Raw genomic sequence first — 21,476 nt, 5'->3', positions numbered from 1 at the left:
GACTCTAAGTGTATGTTTTATTGGGAATGTATCCATTGGAAAATCAAAATTAGGAGAACTAATCTGCAAAATGTAATTTTAGTACGTGATTCTGTCTCTAAGGGTCAAAGCATACATATATGTATATACATATATATCTGTCCTATGGCTTGTCATTTGGCAAAACCGAATACTGATTCCTGGTAAAACTGAGCATTCCTTTATTCTCTGCAGGGGTGGGCTAGCTGAGAGGTTATGTCGGCTGCAGAACAGAGAAAGATCTGCCATTAGCTTTTGGAGGCACCAGTGTATTTCAGATGCAAATATCCCCTCAGGTAAGAAGCATTATACAATACTACTGTGAAAGTATATACTTACATGTGTATATATGGCCTACGTAGGGGTAACAGTGAAGTTTATAATCTTTGTGGAGTTTGCCTGACTTGAGTTTAATGCTCTCTTGATTGTCTTCTGAGCAAATATTGCATTTCTGCTAAATATGATGGTTTCTAATGTCTCAGTCATCAAAGTATTTGACTATAAGGAGTAAAGAACATATTTTCCCTTTCTGGCACTTGCATAGCAAAACCATGCTGCCTCACAATTTTCATAAACTAAATAGACTGAGCTCTTCAAGGGCCTCTAAAACATTTTTATCAGTGTTCAAGTGATTTGCATGGCTCTTTACTGCACCCTCTAAAACTTTTCAGCATGGTCTTAAGAACAAGGTGAGCTACTCTGTATGTATTCTTCCAGTTTTAGTCTCATTAATATCCAGCTCACTTCTCAGCCTCCAGAAGGTTCAAGGCCTGTGATAAGTGTTTGGCTCTGGTTTGGCTTTGGTCAGAGTGTGGTGCTGGGACTTCATGTTGAATTGACTGCCCAGTATGATTTTATAACTTCTATAGCTGTTGTTTTCTGAGATCCTGTTTCCCACTCCCCAGCTACTCTTTCTATTTCTTCTGCCTGAACACAGTGAAGTATTTGTACTGTATCCAGGTCGGCTTCATTTGAGTATGCCCAGCTAACCACAGAGTTCAAATCATTGTGTATCTCAAGCCTGTCCTCTTTTAGTCATGAATTTGCTTGAATTTTTGGTATCCACATAGTTTCTTACAGTTTTTTAACTTGTTTTTATATCATTGATGAAACCATTTATTAGCATGAGCATTTACTTCCAAATCCTGCTGGAACTGCTATTACTCATTTATAATTCTCCACTAATAAAAAGCTCTAACTGTAATTCACAAAATTAGTTCTCTGAATTTTTTTTTTTTTATTCCACTTAAAGGGTGCATTACACGCAGTGAAAATAGTCAGATTTTCTTAAGAAGGTTGTACAGTTTAAAGTCACACCCAAACTGTGGGCTAGTCTCACAGTTTCTCACTGGAGCTTTGGAGGGCTTCCATCCTGTGGCCATTTGTGTGCTGTGTGTTCAAAATGCCACCCATGCGGAGTAGCATATTGTATTTATGACCTGAATTCCTTACTTATTTTTCCAGTCACTTTGCCTAGATCTCATGACAGGCTAGCTGGTCTCCAGTTACTGTAAGCCACTTCATTTGCCCTACCTGAATAGTAGCACAATATTGTCATCCTTCCAGTCTTCTGGAATTTCACCAGTATTTGAACACTCACTAAAAAGTGCTATCAGGGAATCAGAAATGTCTTTAGCCAACTATTTTCAGAAATGCTATGTTGAAAATTATACAGGCATGCTCACTTAAAACTAGTGAAGCCTTCTGCGTTGATTACACCTCCACCGGAGTTACTAATGGATAGGAGATTTTTTATCATTCTTATGTGGGTATGAAGACATCCTCTTGCTGCTTCTGAAATTTGGAACAGAAATAGATATTGAATAGGTTTGTCGCATGAGAGAAACCCCAAAGAGGAGATACAAGGACTCCCTGAAACAACATCTCAGCCTTGACCATATTGATCAACATAACTGGTCTACTCTGGCCTCCGACCGGGAGGTCTGGAGACACACCATCTATAACGCTGCTGCTTCCTTTGAGAACACACGCAGGATCACCCTTGAGGAGAAAAGGCAACGCAGAAAGAACCGTGTCTTGCAGAATTTACCACCTAAGGAGTCTTTCTGCTGTGGCTTTTGCAATCGGACATGCTTGTCTCGTATTGGCCTTTTCATCCACCAGTGTGCTTGTAACAAATGCGGATAGAGACCTTTCCCAAATCTTCATTCGCGAAGCCCAGCCATGATGAGGTTTGTTGTTTTAATAAAATGAAAATTTTTAATGTTCTCTATAGTAGCAGACCTGCAACACTGCTAATATGCTAATATTCTTTTTGTCCTAGTTTCACATGTGTCATTACAAAACCTTGTGTTTGGCTGCTCACCATTTTGTCAGACTAACTTCTAGGCTGAAATATTCCATGCTAAACATCTGCCTCTGGCTGAATTCCTTTCTTTGATTATTCTTCTTTCTTTTAGAAAATGAGTCAGAATTCGTTAGCATTTTATGAGAAAAAGGCTATGGGAAAATACCTTGGTCTATTCTTAAGTACATTTAAAAAATTCTGATGAGCGTCTTTGAGATGATTTAATTTTGGCAGAAGATGAACTATTTCTTGGATATGCCTTTTGCCATCATACTGAAAACGTACGAGAACTTGGGCCCAGTTAGAAGTCTTTAGGACAAACTACTGTTTCATTTACCCTGTAAGCATTTGCTAAAATTTCTGAAAAATGCTGGACGTGCCATAATTTAGGAATACACTTCAACTTCACAGCCTAAATTTCACTTCCAATTCTCAATCCTTGCTCCAATGTATTAGGATTATAAAATAACCATTAAAATAGCTGTGATAATATTTTGGGGATAGTTTTCCGTCTAGGACAAAATTTGGTTTTCGTAGTTTTATTCTTAGAATGGCCATATTGTTTTGTGTCACCAAAATAAAACTGGTGTTTGGTTTGGAGGACATTAGTTGGAATGGTTGAAATTTTAGTAATGTAACTAGATAACCTTCTAATTGCTTCTAGTCTGGAATGTGAAGTGTCAGCACAGCAAAGGAATACCACTTTCAGCTTTCATCACTTTAGGTTCAAGTTAAGGGTGTCTCACTAATCTGAGAGTCTTCTCAAATTTTGTTTCCCCTCTGTTTTGCCCAGTAATATTTCTAAACTGCATTGTTTCCAGGACTCTTTCTGAGAGGAAAGAACTTTTCGAATTGCAAACTCATTTGAGTTACTAAAGAAGCCTGAAGATTAATGTGGAGGATTGAAGTACCTTAGTTGCTGGGAGAGCTGTCACATCATTTTGGATATCCCATGGACATGCAGACCAGGAGTTCATTGCTAAAGCAAAGGGGAACAATTTCAAATTATATCAGTTTGAAATCCTTCTTACATTTGAGATTTAAGGAAAAATGTTTCAGAAGTGTGGGCTATTCAACCCATTAGACATTTCATGTCACAGAATTTTATGCCCTTATTTTGCTGTTGCTTACTTTTAGCTTATATCAATCTTCATATTATCCAAAACCCCCTAGGTTTTGGCTTTAGTTTTTAAAAATTCCTGTCTTTTAGCTCCCTGACCCCTTTCTGTAAGTAACCATTGTGGTTTGGCTGGCTCTTGGTCACTGGAATGAATCACGGCCCAGAAGAGAGCACCTCCTCTCAGCACGTACTTTCTGGTTTTTATACAGTGCATGGGGTCTCACTTTTGGCCAATTCATTCTGCAGGGTAGAAGAAATCCTCGCACTTGCTCTGATTTTGACAATTTTGGGTCAAAATTGCATTCGGCAGCCTGTCCCTATGTTGGGATAGGCACTCACTAAGGATATGCGTTTCTGCAAGGTGGTTGGTAATTCCACTTCTGTAAATCAAGCTAAACATACCACACAGAGGCCTGAAGGGATATAAGAACAACGTTTGTCCGTGCTACTCTGCGTTGCTTGAATGCTTGCTGTGGTTTAGTTCTAACAGAGGCAGATGTCAGGCTCTTTGCCACAAATCCAAAATTTTTTCTTCACAAGATGTAAAAGGGAGGCTGAGGTGCAGTCTGCATAACAGCATGTCTCCAGTCAGCCAAGCTAATGTTTGAGAGTACTCTGTGCATGGGCTTGTAGACCATTTGCAAGCTTTTTTTCTGTATGCAGTGGTGCAACTGCCCTAGGAAGTTTCCTGGTTGAGCTAAGAGGTGATCTGTCCAGCTGAAAGAGAGAGAGGAAAAAGAAAACCAAACCCAAAACAAAAACCCAAACCTTTTTCCTGTCAACATCTGCTGGTTAAATGGGGATTGCATGATGCAGAAGAAAAAACAGTATTTTTCTGAGTTACGTTCAGACGACCTTCCTATCTATAGGAGGGGACACAAGTAATATTTGAAGCAAACTCATGTAGATTCCTTTTGTAACATCCAAAATTTTACTTTCTATACATCTTACCTTCTGTTGTTTGGTTTTGCCTGGCAGTTATCATCAAAGCAGTTCTTTACCTTAAACACAGAAACATATTATTTTCTAGCATTTGTAGTCTAATACAAGATATCTGCTTCTTGTTAGCCTGAGATTAAGATTTGTGGTTGTGTTACAATTGAATTTGAGTAGTGAACTGATAATAAACCAAAACCATTGATCTTGCCTTCCAAACCGCTCCTTCTTCTCAGGGGAAGGTGACCTTCAAGGGGCAACAAATCTTCATTTTGCTGAGGCAAGTCGAACACACACATGAAGGGAGGAGGGTGAAGCCCTGGAGATGAGGACAGGGTTTCACATGTAACACTACATTTTCAGGAAGGCTGAAAGGTTTACAGAAGAGGATATAAACAATCACTCCCCCTCTTCCAGTTTCGGTGACTAGTTAAGATGATGGGAAGAAAGGATTTTAGCAGCTTGAATGCCATGAAACTTGCACATGGATGAAGAAAACAAGGGTAACCCTTAACAGGGTTTCCTTCACTATGCAAAATTCTTCTAAAAAACACAAAAGTCTGAATTTTGCAAGTCGTTGCTTATTTTCTTAATTCTTGATGGTTTGGTTTATTACTTAAGAGTTAATACTATAATAGAGAGACATAGCAAGTGGCCAATTTTTTTTTCCTAGCCAGCTGTCTGAACTTGTTACAGCATTGGGAAGGAAAAAAACCCGAATGTAAACCTGTCTTATTCAAACAAGAATTCCTTGTATGTTTTTGTTTTCTTATGGGAAACAATAATGACATCCATAGTTACTTTAAGCAGCTTACATGTGTTCTTATAAAGAATGTATAGTGTTTAAAGCACAGCCAAATTCAGCAGCCTTTTAAAAATTAATATAAATGTGGCAAGAAGCCATCATGCCTGCGAGACTTGATGTGTTTTTGAGAAAAATCTTTTTGAATGGCTTCAGAAGCTACCAGCCCAGGAAGAATAACAACACATATGGATCAGAATAGCAACCCTATACAGGCTGTAAAAACGTTGTAATCTTCACCTGGTTTTCAGCGTTGACTTTGGATTTACAAGAGTCTGCTTGGTATCTACCTGCTTGCTGAGTTTGTTATGCCTGCACCTGCAATTTTTACATGACTAAGGAGGAATAACAGTAATGGGATGCCAAGCAAAAGCATGTTTTTGTTTTGATTTATGCCTGTAATTTGATTTTTTTACTTTTTACACTTGAAAATGAAAGTAAAACTTTGTGGCTTGAACCAGGAAGTGGTTGGCTATTCTTTCAGTGCAGATAGTACGTGCTGTCCCAGGAGGATGTCGAGTAACTGCAGTTATGGAACCCACATTCAACAATTAGAAGTTAAATTACGTTGGGATAAAATAATGCCTTTGAAAAAATAACTGAGAGAGACAAATTTGGAAGTGTGTTACTAGTTTGCTTTATTAGACAAAGCATAAAGTGGGGTTTTCTTTGTTTTCTTAATAATTCCATAATGCGTATCTAACCTGTTCATCTGAACCAAAGGCTGAAAATTACTTTCACTCTTAGTGCAGTGAGTACTATTTCCAACATTAATTGCCCACAATTTTTTGTACTTTCAGTGGGAAATGTTATTTTATAAAAGCTTTTAGCTAGGTTTAGTAGAAATTTGACTTGAGTGTAAAGCCTGCATTTCTTGTAGTGCATATTTCTAAAGAATTTGGCAGTTAAGAGAAAGTATAATTTAACTTCTCAACCAGGTTTTTTAGAAATTTCAACTAAATATGTCAGGTACAAGTTTCCTTCTAAACTGTAGTTCATATATATGATTTGTTTGATAGCTCTTTGAGCAAAAGTAACAGTAATTTGTTTTTCTTAAAAGCATCTGCCCTCTTTCCTGTATCATTCATTAAGATCAAGAATTAAGACTGTTTAGCTGGTAAGAACAAATACAGGTTGTCCTGACTGTTTTTGCATAAAACAAATATTTGTTAGCAGTTTTTCAAATATTAGTATGTCTTCAGGCAATCTTGTCTTTCTCCCTTGGGTTTTCTGATGAATTTGTCTTGTTTTTTTCAGAAAGCTCTGCTTTCATGAATGTAATTTTTTTATTGATTTAAAGGGAATGGGTTGAAGTACTCTTCCTTTTGTCTCTTGCCCTGCTTGCTTGGTTTCTTTTATGCATGTGACCTATGAGGTAAGTCTTGTGGCTGAGTTGTTTCTCTGTTATTTTGTCATTCTTGCTTTGCATGATAGTTCATGTTTATTTGCTGTAGGTGTGTGTATGTTCATTCCTCTATACTTTTCATTGTCACAATAACAATAATTCCTGCTCTGCTTTTCTTCATGATTGCTTATTACTTTGGGGCTTTTCTGGAATGCTCAGTGGAGCAGAGCCATACACTGCTTGGCATTTTACTAAGCTCCATTTGTCTTCTGTGTTTGTAAGAACTGGTCTGTGTGGTTGTTGTATGCTGCTTTCTGCATTGGTGTTGTGGCCTTTGGGAAAACTTATTTCTCCTTTGTGTCACGTATGATTATTACATTCAATTACATTCAGATGGGCACAGCAGCCCTGTGGGTGAGATGCACGATTTTTAAAATTTTCATGGCAGAATGGAAAATGGAAAATTCAGGAGTACTCACTGTCAAAGAGTCAACTTGGCTTTGTTTTGGTCTTGTTGATGTGATGGTGTTACGTCTGCTGAGTTGATCTGCGTGGAGGTGCACTGGCTATCCCAGCTAACATGTTCAAATAATGTAGGATTCAGTTTACTGTCCTGAAACACTTTTTCTCACCCTGTAGGTCTTGTAGGGATTGCTCTGCTGCTGCACTTCTATCGACTGGCTCTAAAGAATGTTTGTTCCCTTTGAAGACTTTCCATTTAAGGCTTCAGGTGCTCTTTTGGAACACTTGAACAGTAGCATTTTGGCAAAATTCACTTAAGTGAGGTGAAATGCATTGGTCTCACTGGTACTGGCATCTGATGCATTTCCATACATCAAGCGCCATGGATCCTCTCCTTGCAATGTGTTCAGCTTCCTGTCACTGTGTCGCAAGAGGAACATAAAATATGTGGTTCCCAAGAGATCATAATTTCTATATTTTTCTCCTCATTTGTCTTCCTTAGTGGTAGTTCCAGAGTTATTAAAACAAACTTTAGAGTTGTATTTCAGGCACTGAAGCCAGAATGTCTGAACATTTGGGTTTTTTTAAATTGTGCTCCTTGATGTTTTTTCCTTTCCTTCTCTCCAAACTGCTTTTTCGTTGTTAAGTGTCAAAGGCTTTTTTCTTAGCCTCCTTCCTAGGCTGCCCTTGGCATGGCCAGTGCATCATTCATGACCATGTACATTCAGTGTTGATGTGGCTTAAATATATGTGTCTGCTGTGAAGCCACTATGTTAGGGCTGAAGAATCAGGGCATTTAGTCTGCCAGAGACTGTAGAGTGATGCTGAAATCTTCAAAACGCTCAAGACCTCAGGGTCTATTATCTCCAAAGGAACAGTGAATGTTTCCCCCCCCTCAATGTTTTTCCTTTCTTTTTGTTTAAGTTTCCCGGAATCCAGAGTAACAAAAAACATCTGCAAAGGACTGCGTCAAAACATGTTTTGATGTCATGGTATATGACATGGTATGTGACTGAAGGGCAGCATCACTCTATGCACTGAAGTAGTAAACAGAAATGAAAATAATTACCCAAGGAAACTAATGCATTCACTGTGAAATTTGTTTGTTCATCTCCCAGGCACTTGAATTATCTTTGTAGTTTAATTGAGCTACTTCATGTCTGGGTTGCAAATTGGAGTGAGAGACCAACATCCCAGAGGACACCTGGAATTAAATAATTAAGTATGGATGCCAGAGCAGATCTGTTAGGTGGTTAAAACAAAAGTTCCTCTAGCTTAGGATCCTGTTTCTGGCAGTGACAAGAGCTACCAAAATGCCTGGGAAAAAGGATAACAGGGCTAACACTTGATATTTTCCCACAGCATTCTCCCAGTGATCTCCCAAAGATCTCTGACTCGGGGGCTTTCTGAGCCAGAATTCTGTCTGTGTTCTTAGTAGTTCTAAATAAAAGATTTTCTCCTAACAAAAAGTTACTGGTTTTTTTTCAAAACCCATGCATACAAAGTAAACCTGTTTGGATCACACAATTATGGAGCATTGGGCTTTTTTGGAAATCATGCCCAAGGTTTGTTCCATTACTGCTATATTGCCAAAAAGACCTTTTCCTTTGATTTCAAGGACTCTGCTAAGAGTAGCAGTGAGAGGATGATGTTACATTTGCCTAGGTTTGGATCGGGATTTCTTCATCTTTGTTAGAACTTCTTGTTTCTTGTCTGAGAGGTGATGGAGGTTCTTTCCAGTCATAGAAAGGCTTTACCTGAGATGCTTCCCTGCTTAAATGGCTTGTTCGTCCACCAGTCAGTCTCTCCTGCTTTTTTTTTTTTAGAGGAGACATGTTGTACATCCGAAATATCTCTTCAAAATTCCCATCAGCCAGATTTGTCAGAGCCAGATTTATCAGTGCCTTTCTATCTTTCTTTGTGGTACCTTGAGCCTTGTGTATCAGGGATTGAATTATACTTCATGCCCCTGGGATGAATAAGCCCTCTGTTTATATTCATGGGGCCAGATATTTCAAATGATCCTGTGTCAGTGGGTGTTTTCTCTGGCTTTCCAGCTGACTCTGTGTGAAGGCTATGCAGAGATGCTGGAAGGGGCAGCTGTCCATGCTAGGCTGTGTTCCAGGACCACTGAGCTGCAGCAGTCCTCTGTCACCCGAGCTCAGAGCACCCAGGGCTTTGCTGAGAAATGCACCTGTGTCTGAACTGATCAGGCAGCTATTTGGGTTTCCATCTTTATCTTCTTCAAGCATTTCACTGATGCAGAGGCATCTGGAACCAGACAAATATTTGAAGAAAGTCTTCATTGAAAGCATGGTTTATCACTAGAACAGGCTCTCCACAGCACCAAACTTGTCAGTTCAAGGAGCGTTTGCAGGGGGCTCTTTGTTCTGTGATTTATCATCATGGCTGGGCTTCGCGAACGAAGATTTGGGAAGGGCTCTACCCACATTTGTTACAAGTGTGATGGTGATTTAGTGTTAGGTGATCCTGCAAGGAGCAGGGGGTTGGACTTGATGATCCTTATGGGTCCCTTTCAACTTGAGATATTCTCTGATTCTGTAAGAGCTTTGTTAAACAGTCCTCAAATTGCTGCTTCAGGAAGGTTTCTTAATGCATCCGGGCAGCTGTATGCTCACTCTGTGAGTGTGCATGTGCAGTGGAGAGTAAAGGTTACCTTCAAGTAAGTAAACTGAAGGGTTTTTTTAAACAAGCATTCCATACATACCTGCAGTTCTTATTCCTTCTCTCTGTTTCATGATCCTTCCAGTATATAGCATTATGCCTAGAGTTGGTAGTTGAAAGATAACACTAGGTATGCCTTGACTTATGTTTTCATTACCCTCCTGTGTTGTCTGTCCATTGTGGACATTGAGGCTCAAAAAAGATGAGTCTGGCCAAGAGTTGTAGAATATATATATGCCTATGGTATCAAATATGCCTGCAGATCACACCTTGAACAGCCGATATCTCTGTTCAGTGACTTCATCATGTCTGTCCTTCCTGTGTGCTGCAGGAGCTTCTTGATGACAATCCAACCTGGGCACCACAGCGGAAAAGAAGTCACTGGATACTGTTTGAAACTGACTTAATCCAGCCTGGTTGGACTGTCACTGCAAAGTACCATTCTTCCACAGTCCCTTCCTGCCCCATCTCCCCCCTTTCCATCATTTGTTACTTCCTCTCCCTAGTATATGCTTCTGCACTTTGGTGGCTTTGCAGTTAGCTGGATTAGCTCACTGATTTTCTTAAAAATTAACCCTGAAGAAAGAAATTCATGAGTGTCCTAGACAGCAGAATGGGAAGTGAAAGAATATGCGTGGTAGGAATGGGCACAGTTATTGATTGCACCTTTTAAAATACATATTATTATAAGGTATTCTTCCTTGTTTAAGATTGCTAGGTATTGCTATGAAATCTGCACATCTGTGTGTTCAGATTTTTTGGGCTGTAGATCTGCTTTGCAAATGAAATTAAGTGAATGAGAACTTCAGCAAGCAAGCAAGAACTTCTGTGAGTTATCAAGGGTGAAAGAGAACATTGCAAAGCCTTAAAGTGAGCTTTTCACGTGGATGAACAAACAAGTGAACTTCTCTGGAAACTGCAGAATTTGCAGTGATCCAGCCCGTCTCCTCACCCACAAATTCTGCCTTCAGTGTGCAGCCCCATATGTTTGATTTATTTTTGATTGACATAACAATACAAGAGCCAAATGAATTAAAACTGAAGCTACGTTCTGAACTTTGGTGTTTCATCACGTGCCAGCAATCCAAAGTGCTTTGCCATGTTGTTCAAGAGAACACTATCATCAGCAGTAATAATAATTTCAGAGTAATTAAACTAAACTATCTCTGTGCATCTAAATAAACAAATAGATTGTGGTTCTGTAGAATGTGCGTGTGTGCCAAGTGTGAGACTTGGCTAGTTGTCGAAATTGAGATGCTTTTAATGTAGAAGCATTCTGCTTCATTTAGTATCAGCTCCCAGTGTTTGCAGCAACTTCAGGCTTGCAAAAGACTCTGGTACCCCGGTAGGGTATTTTTTACTCCAGTGTCTTTTAGATGCTTTTGTATAGATACAGTTCGTGATTTACCTAGTATTTTTAACTGTTTTACAGTCAGAGGTATTTAAAAGAAAAGTTCTATTAGGTTGTCATTCATTGTCTTCAACCTGCTGTATCAGCTGAGTAACATGTATACTGCTGACCACTAAGAGTTGTCATAAAATTCTGCATGTAAGAAATGTGTAGTTCAGAAGTGATGGACAATCTCTCTCGCAAGCTGTCTTAATACCTTTTTTAAAAAATAAACTGTTGGTGTGTTTCAAAATTGAAGCTGATTTTTTTGTGACTTGGTTTTTAAAGTGGATGCAAATGCAAATTGTGCAGTGTGTCTAGAGGGAGGAGGTAAGTACTCAGTTACTTTAAAGGATGAGAATTTTTGTGGTTGGGAGAATTTGTTTATGTGTATCAGATGACTTGGGGTTGACAGAGGACCACAACTGCAGCTAGTCAGGCAAAACAGAATTCAAGTGTGAATATTCTGTCCTCCCCTTTAGGCATAGAAAACTAGTCAGCGCTCACCCTTGGCAGAAGTTTGCACATAAGCAAATATTAACACAGTGCGGTGAGTATTTGGAGTGGCACTGCAGTGTTACAGCTTTCTCTGAGAAGGTGACAGCAGTGAGGAGCAATAGTGTGACAACCCTCTCTCTTCATCAGTTAGTCTCAAAGGACTTGGCAGAAAGGACTGGTTCTCCTGCTTCTGCTTCTCAGATCTGGAAAAGGAGGTCATACTGTAATGGTTTGGACAGAAATGACTTATGTACATCTTATGACAGACTGTCAGTGGAACCCTTTATCCTGTTAGAAAATACTGGTTCAAGGAAAGCAGAATGCTTTGCAGAAGCATGTTGCATGTGATGAAAATTTGTTTCATGTGAAAGTGGTTTTGAGAACATTTCAGTTTTATATTTCAATATTACTTTATTTCAGTTTTGGTATGAAATTTAATAAAGACAGGGACAAAATATTTTCTTTTTTTTTTCTTTTGTAGAATTTAATAAATCTGAAAGGTTTTAGGTCCTGGTTTCTTTGGTTTAGATTTCTTGAGAGTTGGGTTAATTTTTTTTTTTAAGTTTCTCATAAACTCAAACTAAAATATTTTGATTTATTTTCCAAAGGAAAAACATTCACAGTTGTGAAATGAGCCTTAAAATAAACAAACAAATAAGTATACAGCTCTGCTGTTAAGTTCCAGTATCATGTTCACTGTTCCTCCCCTGTTTCTTTGCTGTGGGAAGACAATAATTTATATCAGCTGTTTTTCTTGGGATGCTATGTTTTTCCCAATGCAGTTTGTGAATCAAAAAGGGTAGAACTGGGGCTCTGCTGCCTTTGTCCTCTGAGACCCTGTCTTGCCCCACTAAATACTCAAAGCGTTCATCAGGGAGGTAACAACTATTCTCCCCTCAGTGACTGGAGTGCAGATCTGCATGGGGCTAGGTGAGAGTGAGAACAAATCTTACACAATCTTACAGCATAGACCAAAGTTTGTCCAAGTAGCTGTCGCCCTGTGCAGACTGCAAAGGGACCTAGAGGTAATTTCATCTCAGTGCAAAGTTATTCCTTGTTCAGCACAGACAAAAGTGCTTAGAATCGAACTGTGGGGATACTGGTATCTGTTTGTGTTGCTTTAAAACAAGAGAACCTTCCATACCCTGATTGCCTACTGGTAAAATGGATGATCAGTTTTGCAATAATTATTTTCAGGCAGTGCATCTATCTTACTCCCTGTTTCTCTACATTTGTTTCTAAATGTGAATCATCAGCTTTTAGATGCTTTGTACTCTCTTAACTTGGTCCCTGACAACAGCTACTTTGAGAAAGGTCAGGGAAGGCAAACAGAACTTCACTTTTAACAGTGATTATTCTGTTTTTAAATAAATGTAATTTTTTGCAGTATCTAATAAAAAAAAGACAACAAAGTGCATGAATTGCAAGATTTAAAAGTTCAAATGTGGTGGAAGAGGGCTTCTTGTAGGGAGTTTGTGATTGCATTGGTGTTTGGAAGAAGTGCAGGTAGGCTTTTTTTCTCCACAGTTAATAGTATCTATAAAGAAAATAAAAATTGTTGCAAAACCTAAACATAGGTCTTTTGGTAAGGTAATTCATTCTGCTTATAGATGGATTTTTTGCATTGGGACAGATGTGCAGAGAGCAGAGGGATGCACATCTTTAGAGTGCCAGAATTTATTTCTCCTCATCCAGATTTTGCATTTTTATTTTTTATTTTCAGAATTTATTTCTCCTCATCCCGATTTTGCATTTTTATTTTTATTTTTCATTTACTTTCCAGATAAATGTGGTGTCTTAATTGTGAAGATCTTAGAAATATTTGAGGAGTGTACAATACAAGTTGCCATCTGCCAGCAGCTGGAACAGTCTCCTGCTACACTTTCACCCGAGGATGCTGTCGTCAATGCAGAAGAACCAATACTCAAAGTCCTCTTTACAAGAGAGACAGCAGCTCACCTCAAGAGCAGACCACAGGATGTCATCCACATCTATCCCCCATGGTGAGTAGGAAGAAAGGGCCACACTTGCTGTAGCACTGCAGAACAAAGTGAAGTTGACAGAATTCTGGCTGCATTGTTGCAAGAAAGACCTTGGGGGGTGAAGGGGAAGCATGGCTCCCTTGTGGTCATCTGTCTTTGGCAACTAGAGGGATTTGACAGATATCTTAAAGATAGCCCAGATAACTAAATGTGTATCATAATGCCTCTAGTGTTGCTCAGGGCTTCAGTTGTGTTTTCACTAATATTTTCGTGTTTAGAGCTCTAGGAAGGCCTGAGCAATGTCTTATCAATGATAAGGCCAATAAAGTGCATACTTTCTGGAAGCAAAGTAGTTCAGGAATGCTCATCTGTTGCTGTGAGTATGGGTATAATATTTCAGGGGAAAAGTCTGTATTAACTCTATAGCATTCGGTTCAGTTTTCAGTTCCCTGAATCCTTCTTCAGTGCAACCCTTTCTGGAATTCTTCAAAATGTTGGTCTACATTTGTGATTTTTTTCTGAATTGGTTTACTTACCTGAATTTTAAGGGGTAGCAAAAAGTGATGAGATTTCTAGTAAAGCAGCTAGTTCAAGGGAACTTTGAAGTGGGATTATTACTCCTCTTTTCACTCCTCTCCACCCAAATGATAAAAGAGGAAATATTTTTCTTATGTATTTCAGCATTCATTACCTGAGTTCAGCTACCTCTAGTGTTTGACCATATCCTTTTGCAAAATACTTTTTCCTGTTTTGCAAAAGCCTGTATCTGGCTTTTATCCTCATTGATAGCTGCAAATCTTTTTTGAGTTCCCCAATTTGTAATCTTTTGCTTCTAAAATGTTGTTTAACTCTTTTTGGATGCAATTCAAAAATTAAGGGAAGATAGTTAATTTGTGGTTTATAATGGCTACAGATACAACTATTGATAGTTTAGATGTAAATAGATCAGTAGTGAAGGGAAATACAGTTTAATTCCTAGTCTGATATGATTATAAGTCACTGCTGGTTTTTTTCCTTCCTCCCACCTTAAGGTGTTTAGTTCTAATTTACCTTTTTCTACGACAAGCTTCTTTTTATGCTTTACATTTGCTTTTGTTTGCCTCTGTTTTCTTCTTGTTTCTTGCTCTTACAAGCTTCTTAGTTCTGTTTTTCTCTTCAGGTTTCCTCTGATGTTTTTAAACCTCAAGTCATTGTATTTATGCTGCTTTGTCCTTCTATGTAGACCTTAAGCTACACAAAGATTTTTGCACCAGAAAAAGTGTTTTAGTTAGAGTATGATTCGACTTCTTGTTTTCCTCCTTTTTTTCTTTTCCTGAACAGTTACTGTAGTATACTTAGCATGTGTAAGTCTCGGACTGCTCCAGCTCGTTTCACATCTGCTCTGGGAAGATGTAAATCTGCACTGATACAATTCTTTCCAGACTACAAACATCTGCAGCTGTACTTGTGTAGTCTTCGCATTGTTTAAATTTAAAGATGTTCTGGACATAAAATTAATTCCTATATATATGTAAACTGAGATTTCTTGAGAAAATTTCATAGCTGTCTGTCTTTCCAGAAATACCACCTTTTATTTACTTTATTATTATTATTATTATTATTATTATTATTATTATTATTATTATTATTATTATTATTATTTTAGGGGGATCTGCTTTTCATGTAGGCAAAGAGTTATTTCATGAAATCAGAATATTTGGACAGGGGATACATCAGAGTTGCTCTCCTTACCTATATGACTCTCAAGGCACTTTTATAAAGACATCAGTTAGTAGTGGAAAAACTGCATTATACCTCATCTTTAGTCCTATTTTCTGTCATTTTGTAATTATCTTAATGTCAGTTGTCTCTTTTTTTACTCAACCAGAATTCAAAAGAAGTTGGGCTGGATACTGTTAAACTAAATCTACTGGAGGCGGAGAGGGGAGAGGGTGAGGGATGTTTTTGTTTTAGATTATAATTTGGCCCTTTTAGTTTACATTAATTGGAAATTGAACTTGTACACTAATGAAAGTTTCCTGTATCACGGTTCCAAGCTTCTATTCTCTTAAACTCTTACTTAAGGGCTCTGAAAGCTGAAATGTAGTTTCTGTTACTCTGCATTGAATCTGTACTTCTGTCGTTCAAAACAAATACTGTTCATGTTAAAATGCTTGTCTGTCAATTCAAATGTGTGACTAGTGTAAAAACAAATTAACTAAATCCAACTCTGACATGTTGAAATAAGCATATTTATGTGTCTCATTGATATCACCAGTCAGAAGCAAAAGGGAACAAAAAAAAGTAGGTGCAAGGGGAGACAATATTTGAATGACCTGCATGGTTTTGGGACATATAGCACACTGTGTGTCATTGTCCTGTATTTTGAGATACTTGTATGGTAAGATAGAATAGGATGAGATGGGGTGTTTTGTAAGTGGTCTGCTTCTAGTCCTGTAAAGTAGTGTCCTGAGAGCAAAATTTCCCATTATCTTTAAAATAAAACCCCAGAATTACATTCTGACTTTGCTTTTTGCTCTATGACCAGGTAGCCAAGTGAGTAAAATGTGGACACACAGGCTGTTGGCTTCTGTATGTAACTGTTTGTGAGCAAACTTTGAATGCATTGTTCTGGAGCCTTTGTAAAATTAGACTTTGCTTTTGTAACTGTATTTGTATGTGCTGTGAACTCAGTGCACAGCTTGGTATGTGAAACATCTCTAGCAGTAGACTTACATAAGTACTTTAGGAAGCAGTGTTTAGAGATGTGTTAATATACTTGTTGGTATTTGTTTGTATATGGAGTCCCATGAAACTTCACTACTACAAGCAGTACAATACAAGCAATTTAATTTAAAAAATAAAATATTGACAGGGACCTGGTTATAGGAGTCTTACCAACCTGGACATTGCTCATGAGAGACATCCCACTGGCTTTTAGAGAATCTTTATGTCAGAGCAAGAATTTGCAGGACTAAACCCAGATTTCTTTATAACTAGATATGAATTTCTTCAGATCTAGTGTCTTAAGGCACATATTTACAATCTTGAATGAAAGGTATTTGATGTGAGAGTTGTCATTTGCTATAGGGAAAACAACTGCATTAGGGTGATTAATTCTTTCAAACCAGAGTGTGTGGTGGAGGACAGAGCTCAGCTGCCTGGCCACTGAGACATCTGATGGGAGCCTGCTCTGATCTTGAGGCTATATGGAAGTATTAGTGCAGTGTTGTATCTAAATAAGGTCTATTAACTTGGACACATCACATGAAGACGGTTGTGTGGTTTGGGCTGGAGCTGGTTTGTGTCTGGCCAGCCAGGAACACAGCAGGCAAAAGAGCTCAGCCCTGCCTGCCCCTGCCTGCGTAGGCTTGCCTTGGGTTGTCTTTGCAGTACCTGAGCAATTCCTTGGATTAAGATTTTAAATGAACACCTCATAATTTTTTACAAACCGAATCTGAATCACTAAGTGTTTTTAACAGTTGGAAAAGAAAAAGTTTGTTACTGAGTTTAATTAAATTGATTACCAAGTCTTTATTCACTTTGCAGAAATACATATCCAGCAAAAAGTAAAGACTGTTACTGCAAAGACATGAGAGAACGAGAACAAAGGCTTCCACTGTTTTATTGGTGGTGATTTTATGGCTTCAACTTACCTGGGGTTTTTTGTTTGTTTAATTTTAAAAATTATGGAAATAATTTACCATACCTAACAGAAAGCGGTAAGAGTTGGCATCTTTAGAGACTTCAGGATTCATTTTACTGCTGACAGCAAGGCTTGGGGATAGACAGTTTCCTTTAGATACTCCTGCCTCCTGCTCATAGATATGCCTACTGTTGAATATTCAAGATAAATTAATGTGAAGAAAATGGTGCTGATTAGAATCCTTTTCCTCACCATTAAATTTAACAACTTTGAAAAGTTTTTCATGTATTTCTGAAGTTAAACCACTAGATGTATGTGATATTAATAGAGTTCTTGGCCATAGCAGTATAAACCACAGATCACGTTTGATTTGGACAGACTCAAGAGATTGATCCATACCTATTGAATGTGAATGTCTGGTATGAAGCCTTTAGTTCAGGAGGTTCACATGGTACTGATAAGTGGAGGCTGAGATAGCATAAAGGGGACAGAACCACTTTGTGTTCTGTTCTTACACTGCCTGTAAACACTGCAGAAGACAGGCTCCTTGGCTGGATAGCCGCTATTCCCTGTGCAACTTCTCCGAGACAGTTTATTTTAAGAACTCGGTATGGCAAGTATATAAAACACTTAAATCTGTGACATCAACAAGCAACTTCAAAGTTGTTCTTTAGTTTCTCTTAACCTGTGAAACCACAGGGAGTCATAATTACTCAGCTTTGAAAGTGTTCCAGTGCCTGGAGAAAGTGTTTAATGGAGACTTTTCATTTCTATTTGCATAGCGCTAAATTTGGTTTCTCCTCAGTGAGATTTAGAAGAGTTTGAATTATTTACTGCCAAGAAGAGCTCCTACAAAACATTGCTGCAGAGCAGCTGATGTACAGGAATGAAACCTTATATCCCAAGTCCTTTAATGTAGGCCCATGATGGAAGTTGCTGTAGAAACATTCAAGCAAGCTCTGAGCAAATTCATGTACAAGAAGTAATCTGGCTTTGTGGATTTAGATATTCTTCTACTTTAGAATTATCCTGGGTATGCTGTAGACTGTTTTGTTGACTCAACAGTAGGATTTATGATAAATGGATATATTACTGTGATTTTTGTGTTGTCTTACTTAATACACTGTCTTACATTGCGTAGTCTTACATCATCTGTGTGAGCAACAACAGGACCAACATAGGACACTAACACGAAGTAGGTGTTTTGAGCTAGCATGGCTCATGTTAAAGAGTGTTTGGCTTCCATTTGATGAAGATAGAGACTTTTTATCACTGTTGTCTCACCAAACAAGGGAAGCATGTAAGAACGTTGTTACAGAATACCTATCACAAGAAAGATCATGTGAAAGCAGGATCTATGCTTCACATATTAATGAAGTGCAGAAATGACCTCCTGCTGCTCTGTAAGGAAAGCATCTATCTCCTTTAAAATTTTCTCATTCCATAAAGGTAAAATACAAGTAAGAATTAAATTCATGTATAGAACATCTTTTGCATACGTTCAGTTTCTTTGGTTACTCCGCAGAGAGGTTCCTTCTTTGAATGTTTGATAGATCAGTTTTGTCCAAATGATCAGTATTCACCATCTTCCTCTGATGAAATCTAGGCACTTCTGTATACACATATAAATATTCAAATGGATGGAAAAGAGGGGGAGAAAAGATCACCAGTCAGATCCCTCCCATCAGGAAAGATGTTGGCTCTGCCTTAACATCTTCAAAGAAAGAATGTAACAATAGCAGAGCGGGAAAACCCTGATAAGAGGGATGAGACTCACTCAGAAGATAAAATTCTACAAAACTTCAGAGCTGTAAAGCCAGTGTGGGCACTATTTCTAAAGTACGTATGGGAATGGCCTTAGAGCCAAAGATCAGATCATATCATCTGATTGGAATTGCTTCTCAGAGATCATGCAGTTGTGAAAATTGAAGCTTTCAGAAGAAGTTGAAACAGCTACAGGTTTTTTTGCAAGTGTTTATTTTGTGTTTTGCTAGGATATAACTTTCCTAATGCAATCACTTCAAATGGGATGAGTTGTCTTTAGAGAACAGGGATACATACACTTTCTATGAACTGAAAGTTATCCCTAGCAAGCTTTTAATATAATTTCTTCAATGCTTCTGTTGCTTTGTCTTTTTTGACAAGGTAATCCTTAGGATTTTAGTCATTTTGCTCTTTTAAAAAGTTTTGGGTTTTTTTCTGTCCTCTCATGTAAAGGGAGAAAGTTGCATCTGTAGAGCTGCTTAGGTATATGCTATTTTACGTCTCTAGAACTAAAGAGATTAAGCCAGTAATATTATTGTGTTTGTTTACTTTGCATGTAGAAAATTGAAATAACACAATTTCTTACTAATCAAATCAATGAATAGTGATGTTCCTTCGTAGGTGGATGACATAATTGGAAAAACACAGAATTACACAGCTTTGATTCCAAGAGGAGAACAAGTAATTTCTGCCATTTCTGTGATGTGCCACAACCACCTGAAGGAACAGATACCTGGTATTTCGGATGTGGGCTATGTCTAATAAACATAGTAACATAATCACACTTTTACAGTGAGAGACGTGTTTGTTTTTACAGCTATGGCATGGATAGATGTATTATATGAATGCCATACACAAAATATTAGTACCCTGAAGAACAAAGATTAAAAACTGCTCTCTATAAAAGGGGTTTTCCACAGAGAAAAGAATAGAATCACATTTGGGGAAGATAGCCTCAAGATTGTAGATACAGAGTTCTGTAGAAGATTAAAACTGGATTTTGAAACATGACTGCCTGTCTCTGGGCTAATAGCTGATGGTATCTTGACACAATGAAAAAGGGGAATTTCCACTGTACTGTATCAATGAAGTGCGAGGTTTTGTTGATACACTTGTTTGCTTTCGGCCAAATCAGAAGGGTCAGAAGCCAGTGGTGTGTTTGCAAAGCAGCAGCTTGGTTTTTAAATCATGGTTGAAACGCATTGTTGTCAGCACAAAAGCCTCCATCGGGGTATTATGCGTCTCCCTGCCCAGATGTGTCTGAACTGGGGACATGCAGTCAGTTGTTGTGCTCCTGGCTCACACAAGGGCCACAGGCTACCCTGGCAGCCTGCACAGAGCTTGCCTAAAAGGAACACTGCGTGTTCTCAGGAGGTAATTCCACGCTCTGGAGGGAGTGTCCACCAGCATGACTCTCTCCAATATGGGCTGTTTTGCTTGTAAGAATAAAGGAGTTGTAGAAAAGAGGCAGTGAATGTGAATAACCTGGTTTATACTAAGGGTGTGTTTTTCTGCATTTTTGTTAAATAATAGATACCATCCAAGTTGGATCCTACTGGAATGATTGTAGTGTCCAGTTAATGGGAAAAATCTGAATCACCTCACTGTGGTGCTTACATGTTGAGGAATTAGCATACATTTGAGTACATGGCTTTTAAGAACAGAAGAGGGAAATTATGGTTTTGAACATCCATTCTTTATAGTCAGTGATGCTGTTTATGTTTGAATTCTTAAATTACTGGAAAAAACATTCAGTGAGAATTAAAATGTCTTATAATATGCACAAAATATTCTTATCCTGAAAAATCTAATATTGCTTTGTTTTGTTTTGTTTTGTTTTTTAATGAAAGGTCTGTACTTGAAACTTTCCAGCTTTTATAAGTGAGGAAATTCCAAGCATTTTGTAGTGACAGATACTGTTAGTGGGTAGTTGTCCACTGACGTCAAAAACAGAGGATGGTGAACAGCTTTGTTCAAGTCAACGAAAAATGTACGGTCTTGGATAAACTCTGTGTTAGCAACGGAGCTATCAATGATATATGAGCAGCTTCACATGAGTTCCCATGTGTATTCAATCCAATGCTAAATTCCAGATCTTGTTTAATGAGCAACTGATGGAGCCAAGACCTGGCACTGCAGTCTGTTTTATCCAGTCATGAAGGAAAAACAAGCTAAATAAGTTCAGATGAACAAGTTCAGAATTACTGCAGGGTTATTAAAAAGTTGTGATTTGTATTCCTCTGCTAATGTTTATGACTAACACATTTGGGACGTGTAAAACAATACTTAATTTGTAAAAAAACTATGTGCCAAAATTCCTTGAGTAGTTTAACCACTAAAGAGCAAGTTTTGATTGTGTGAATGGGTTTGTTTAAATGTTTAAGATTATCACTAATCAGCTAATTTTTTTTTTTTAAATTTACATTTTGAAAAATTATGGTTTCTGCTTGTTGGATTGCTGTTCAGCACTGTCACTTAGTGAAATAAAATATATTTCCATAGCCCATCATGGAGAATCAATTTTCAAGTTCACCTCTTTAT

General features: G+C 38.1%; 1 protein-coding gene across 1 annotated transcript in view; it reads left to right on the top strand.

Moving 5' to 3' along the window:
• Nucleotides 1-21,476, top strand: part of SPIDR (scaffold protein involved in DNA repair) — a 198,626-nt gene that overhangs the window by 64,435 nt on the left and 112,715 nt on the right. Inside the window, 2 exon segments of the mRNA XM_032682155.1 lie at nucleotides 214-314; nucleotides 13,348-13,567. Of these exon segments, the coding sequence (XP_032538046.1) occupies nucleotides 214-314; nucleotides 13,348-13,567 (321 nt within the window).

This window comes from Chiroxiphia lanceolata, chromosome 1, assembly GCF_009829145.1.
Source record: "Chiroxiphia lanceolata isolate bChiLan1 chromosome 1, bChiLan1.pri, whole genome shotgun sequence".
Classification (NCBI taxonomy): Eukaryota; Metazoa; Chordata; class Aves; order Passeriformes; family Pipridae; genus Chiroxiphia; species Chiroxiphia lanceolata.
This window is presented reverse-complemented; position numbering and strand designations above follow the sequence as displayed.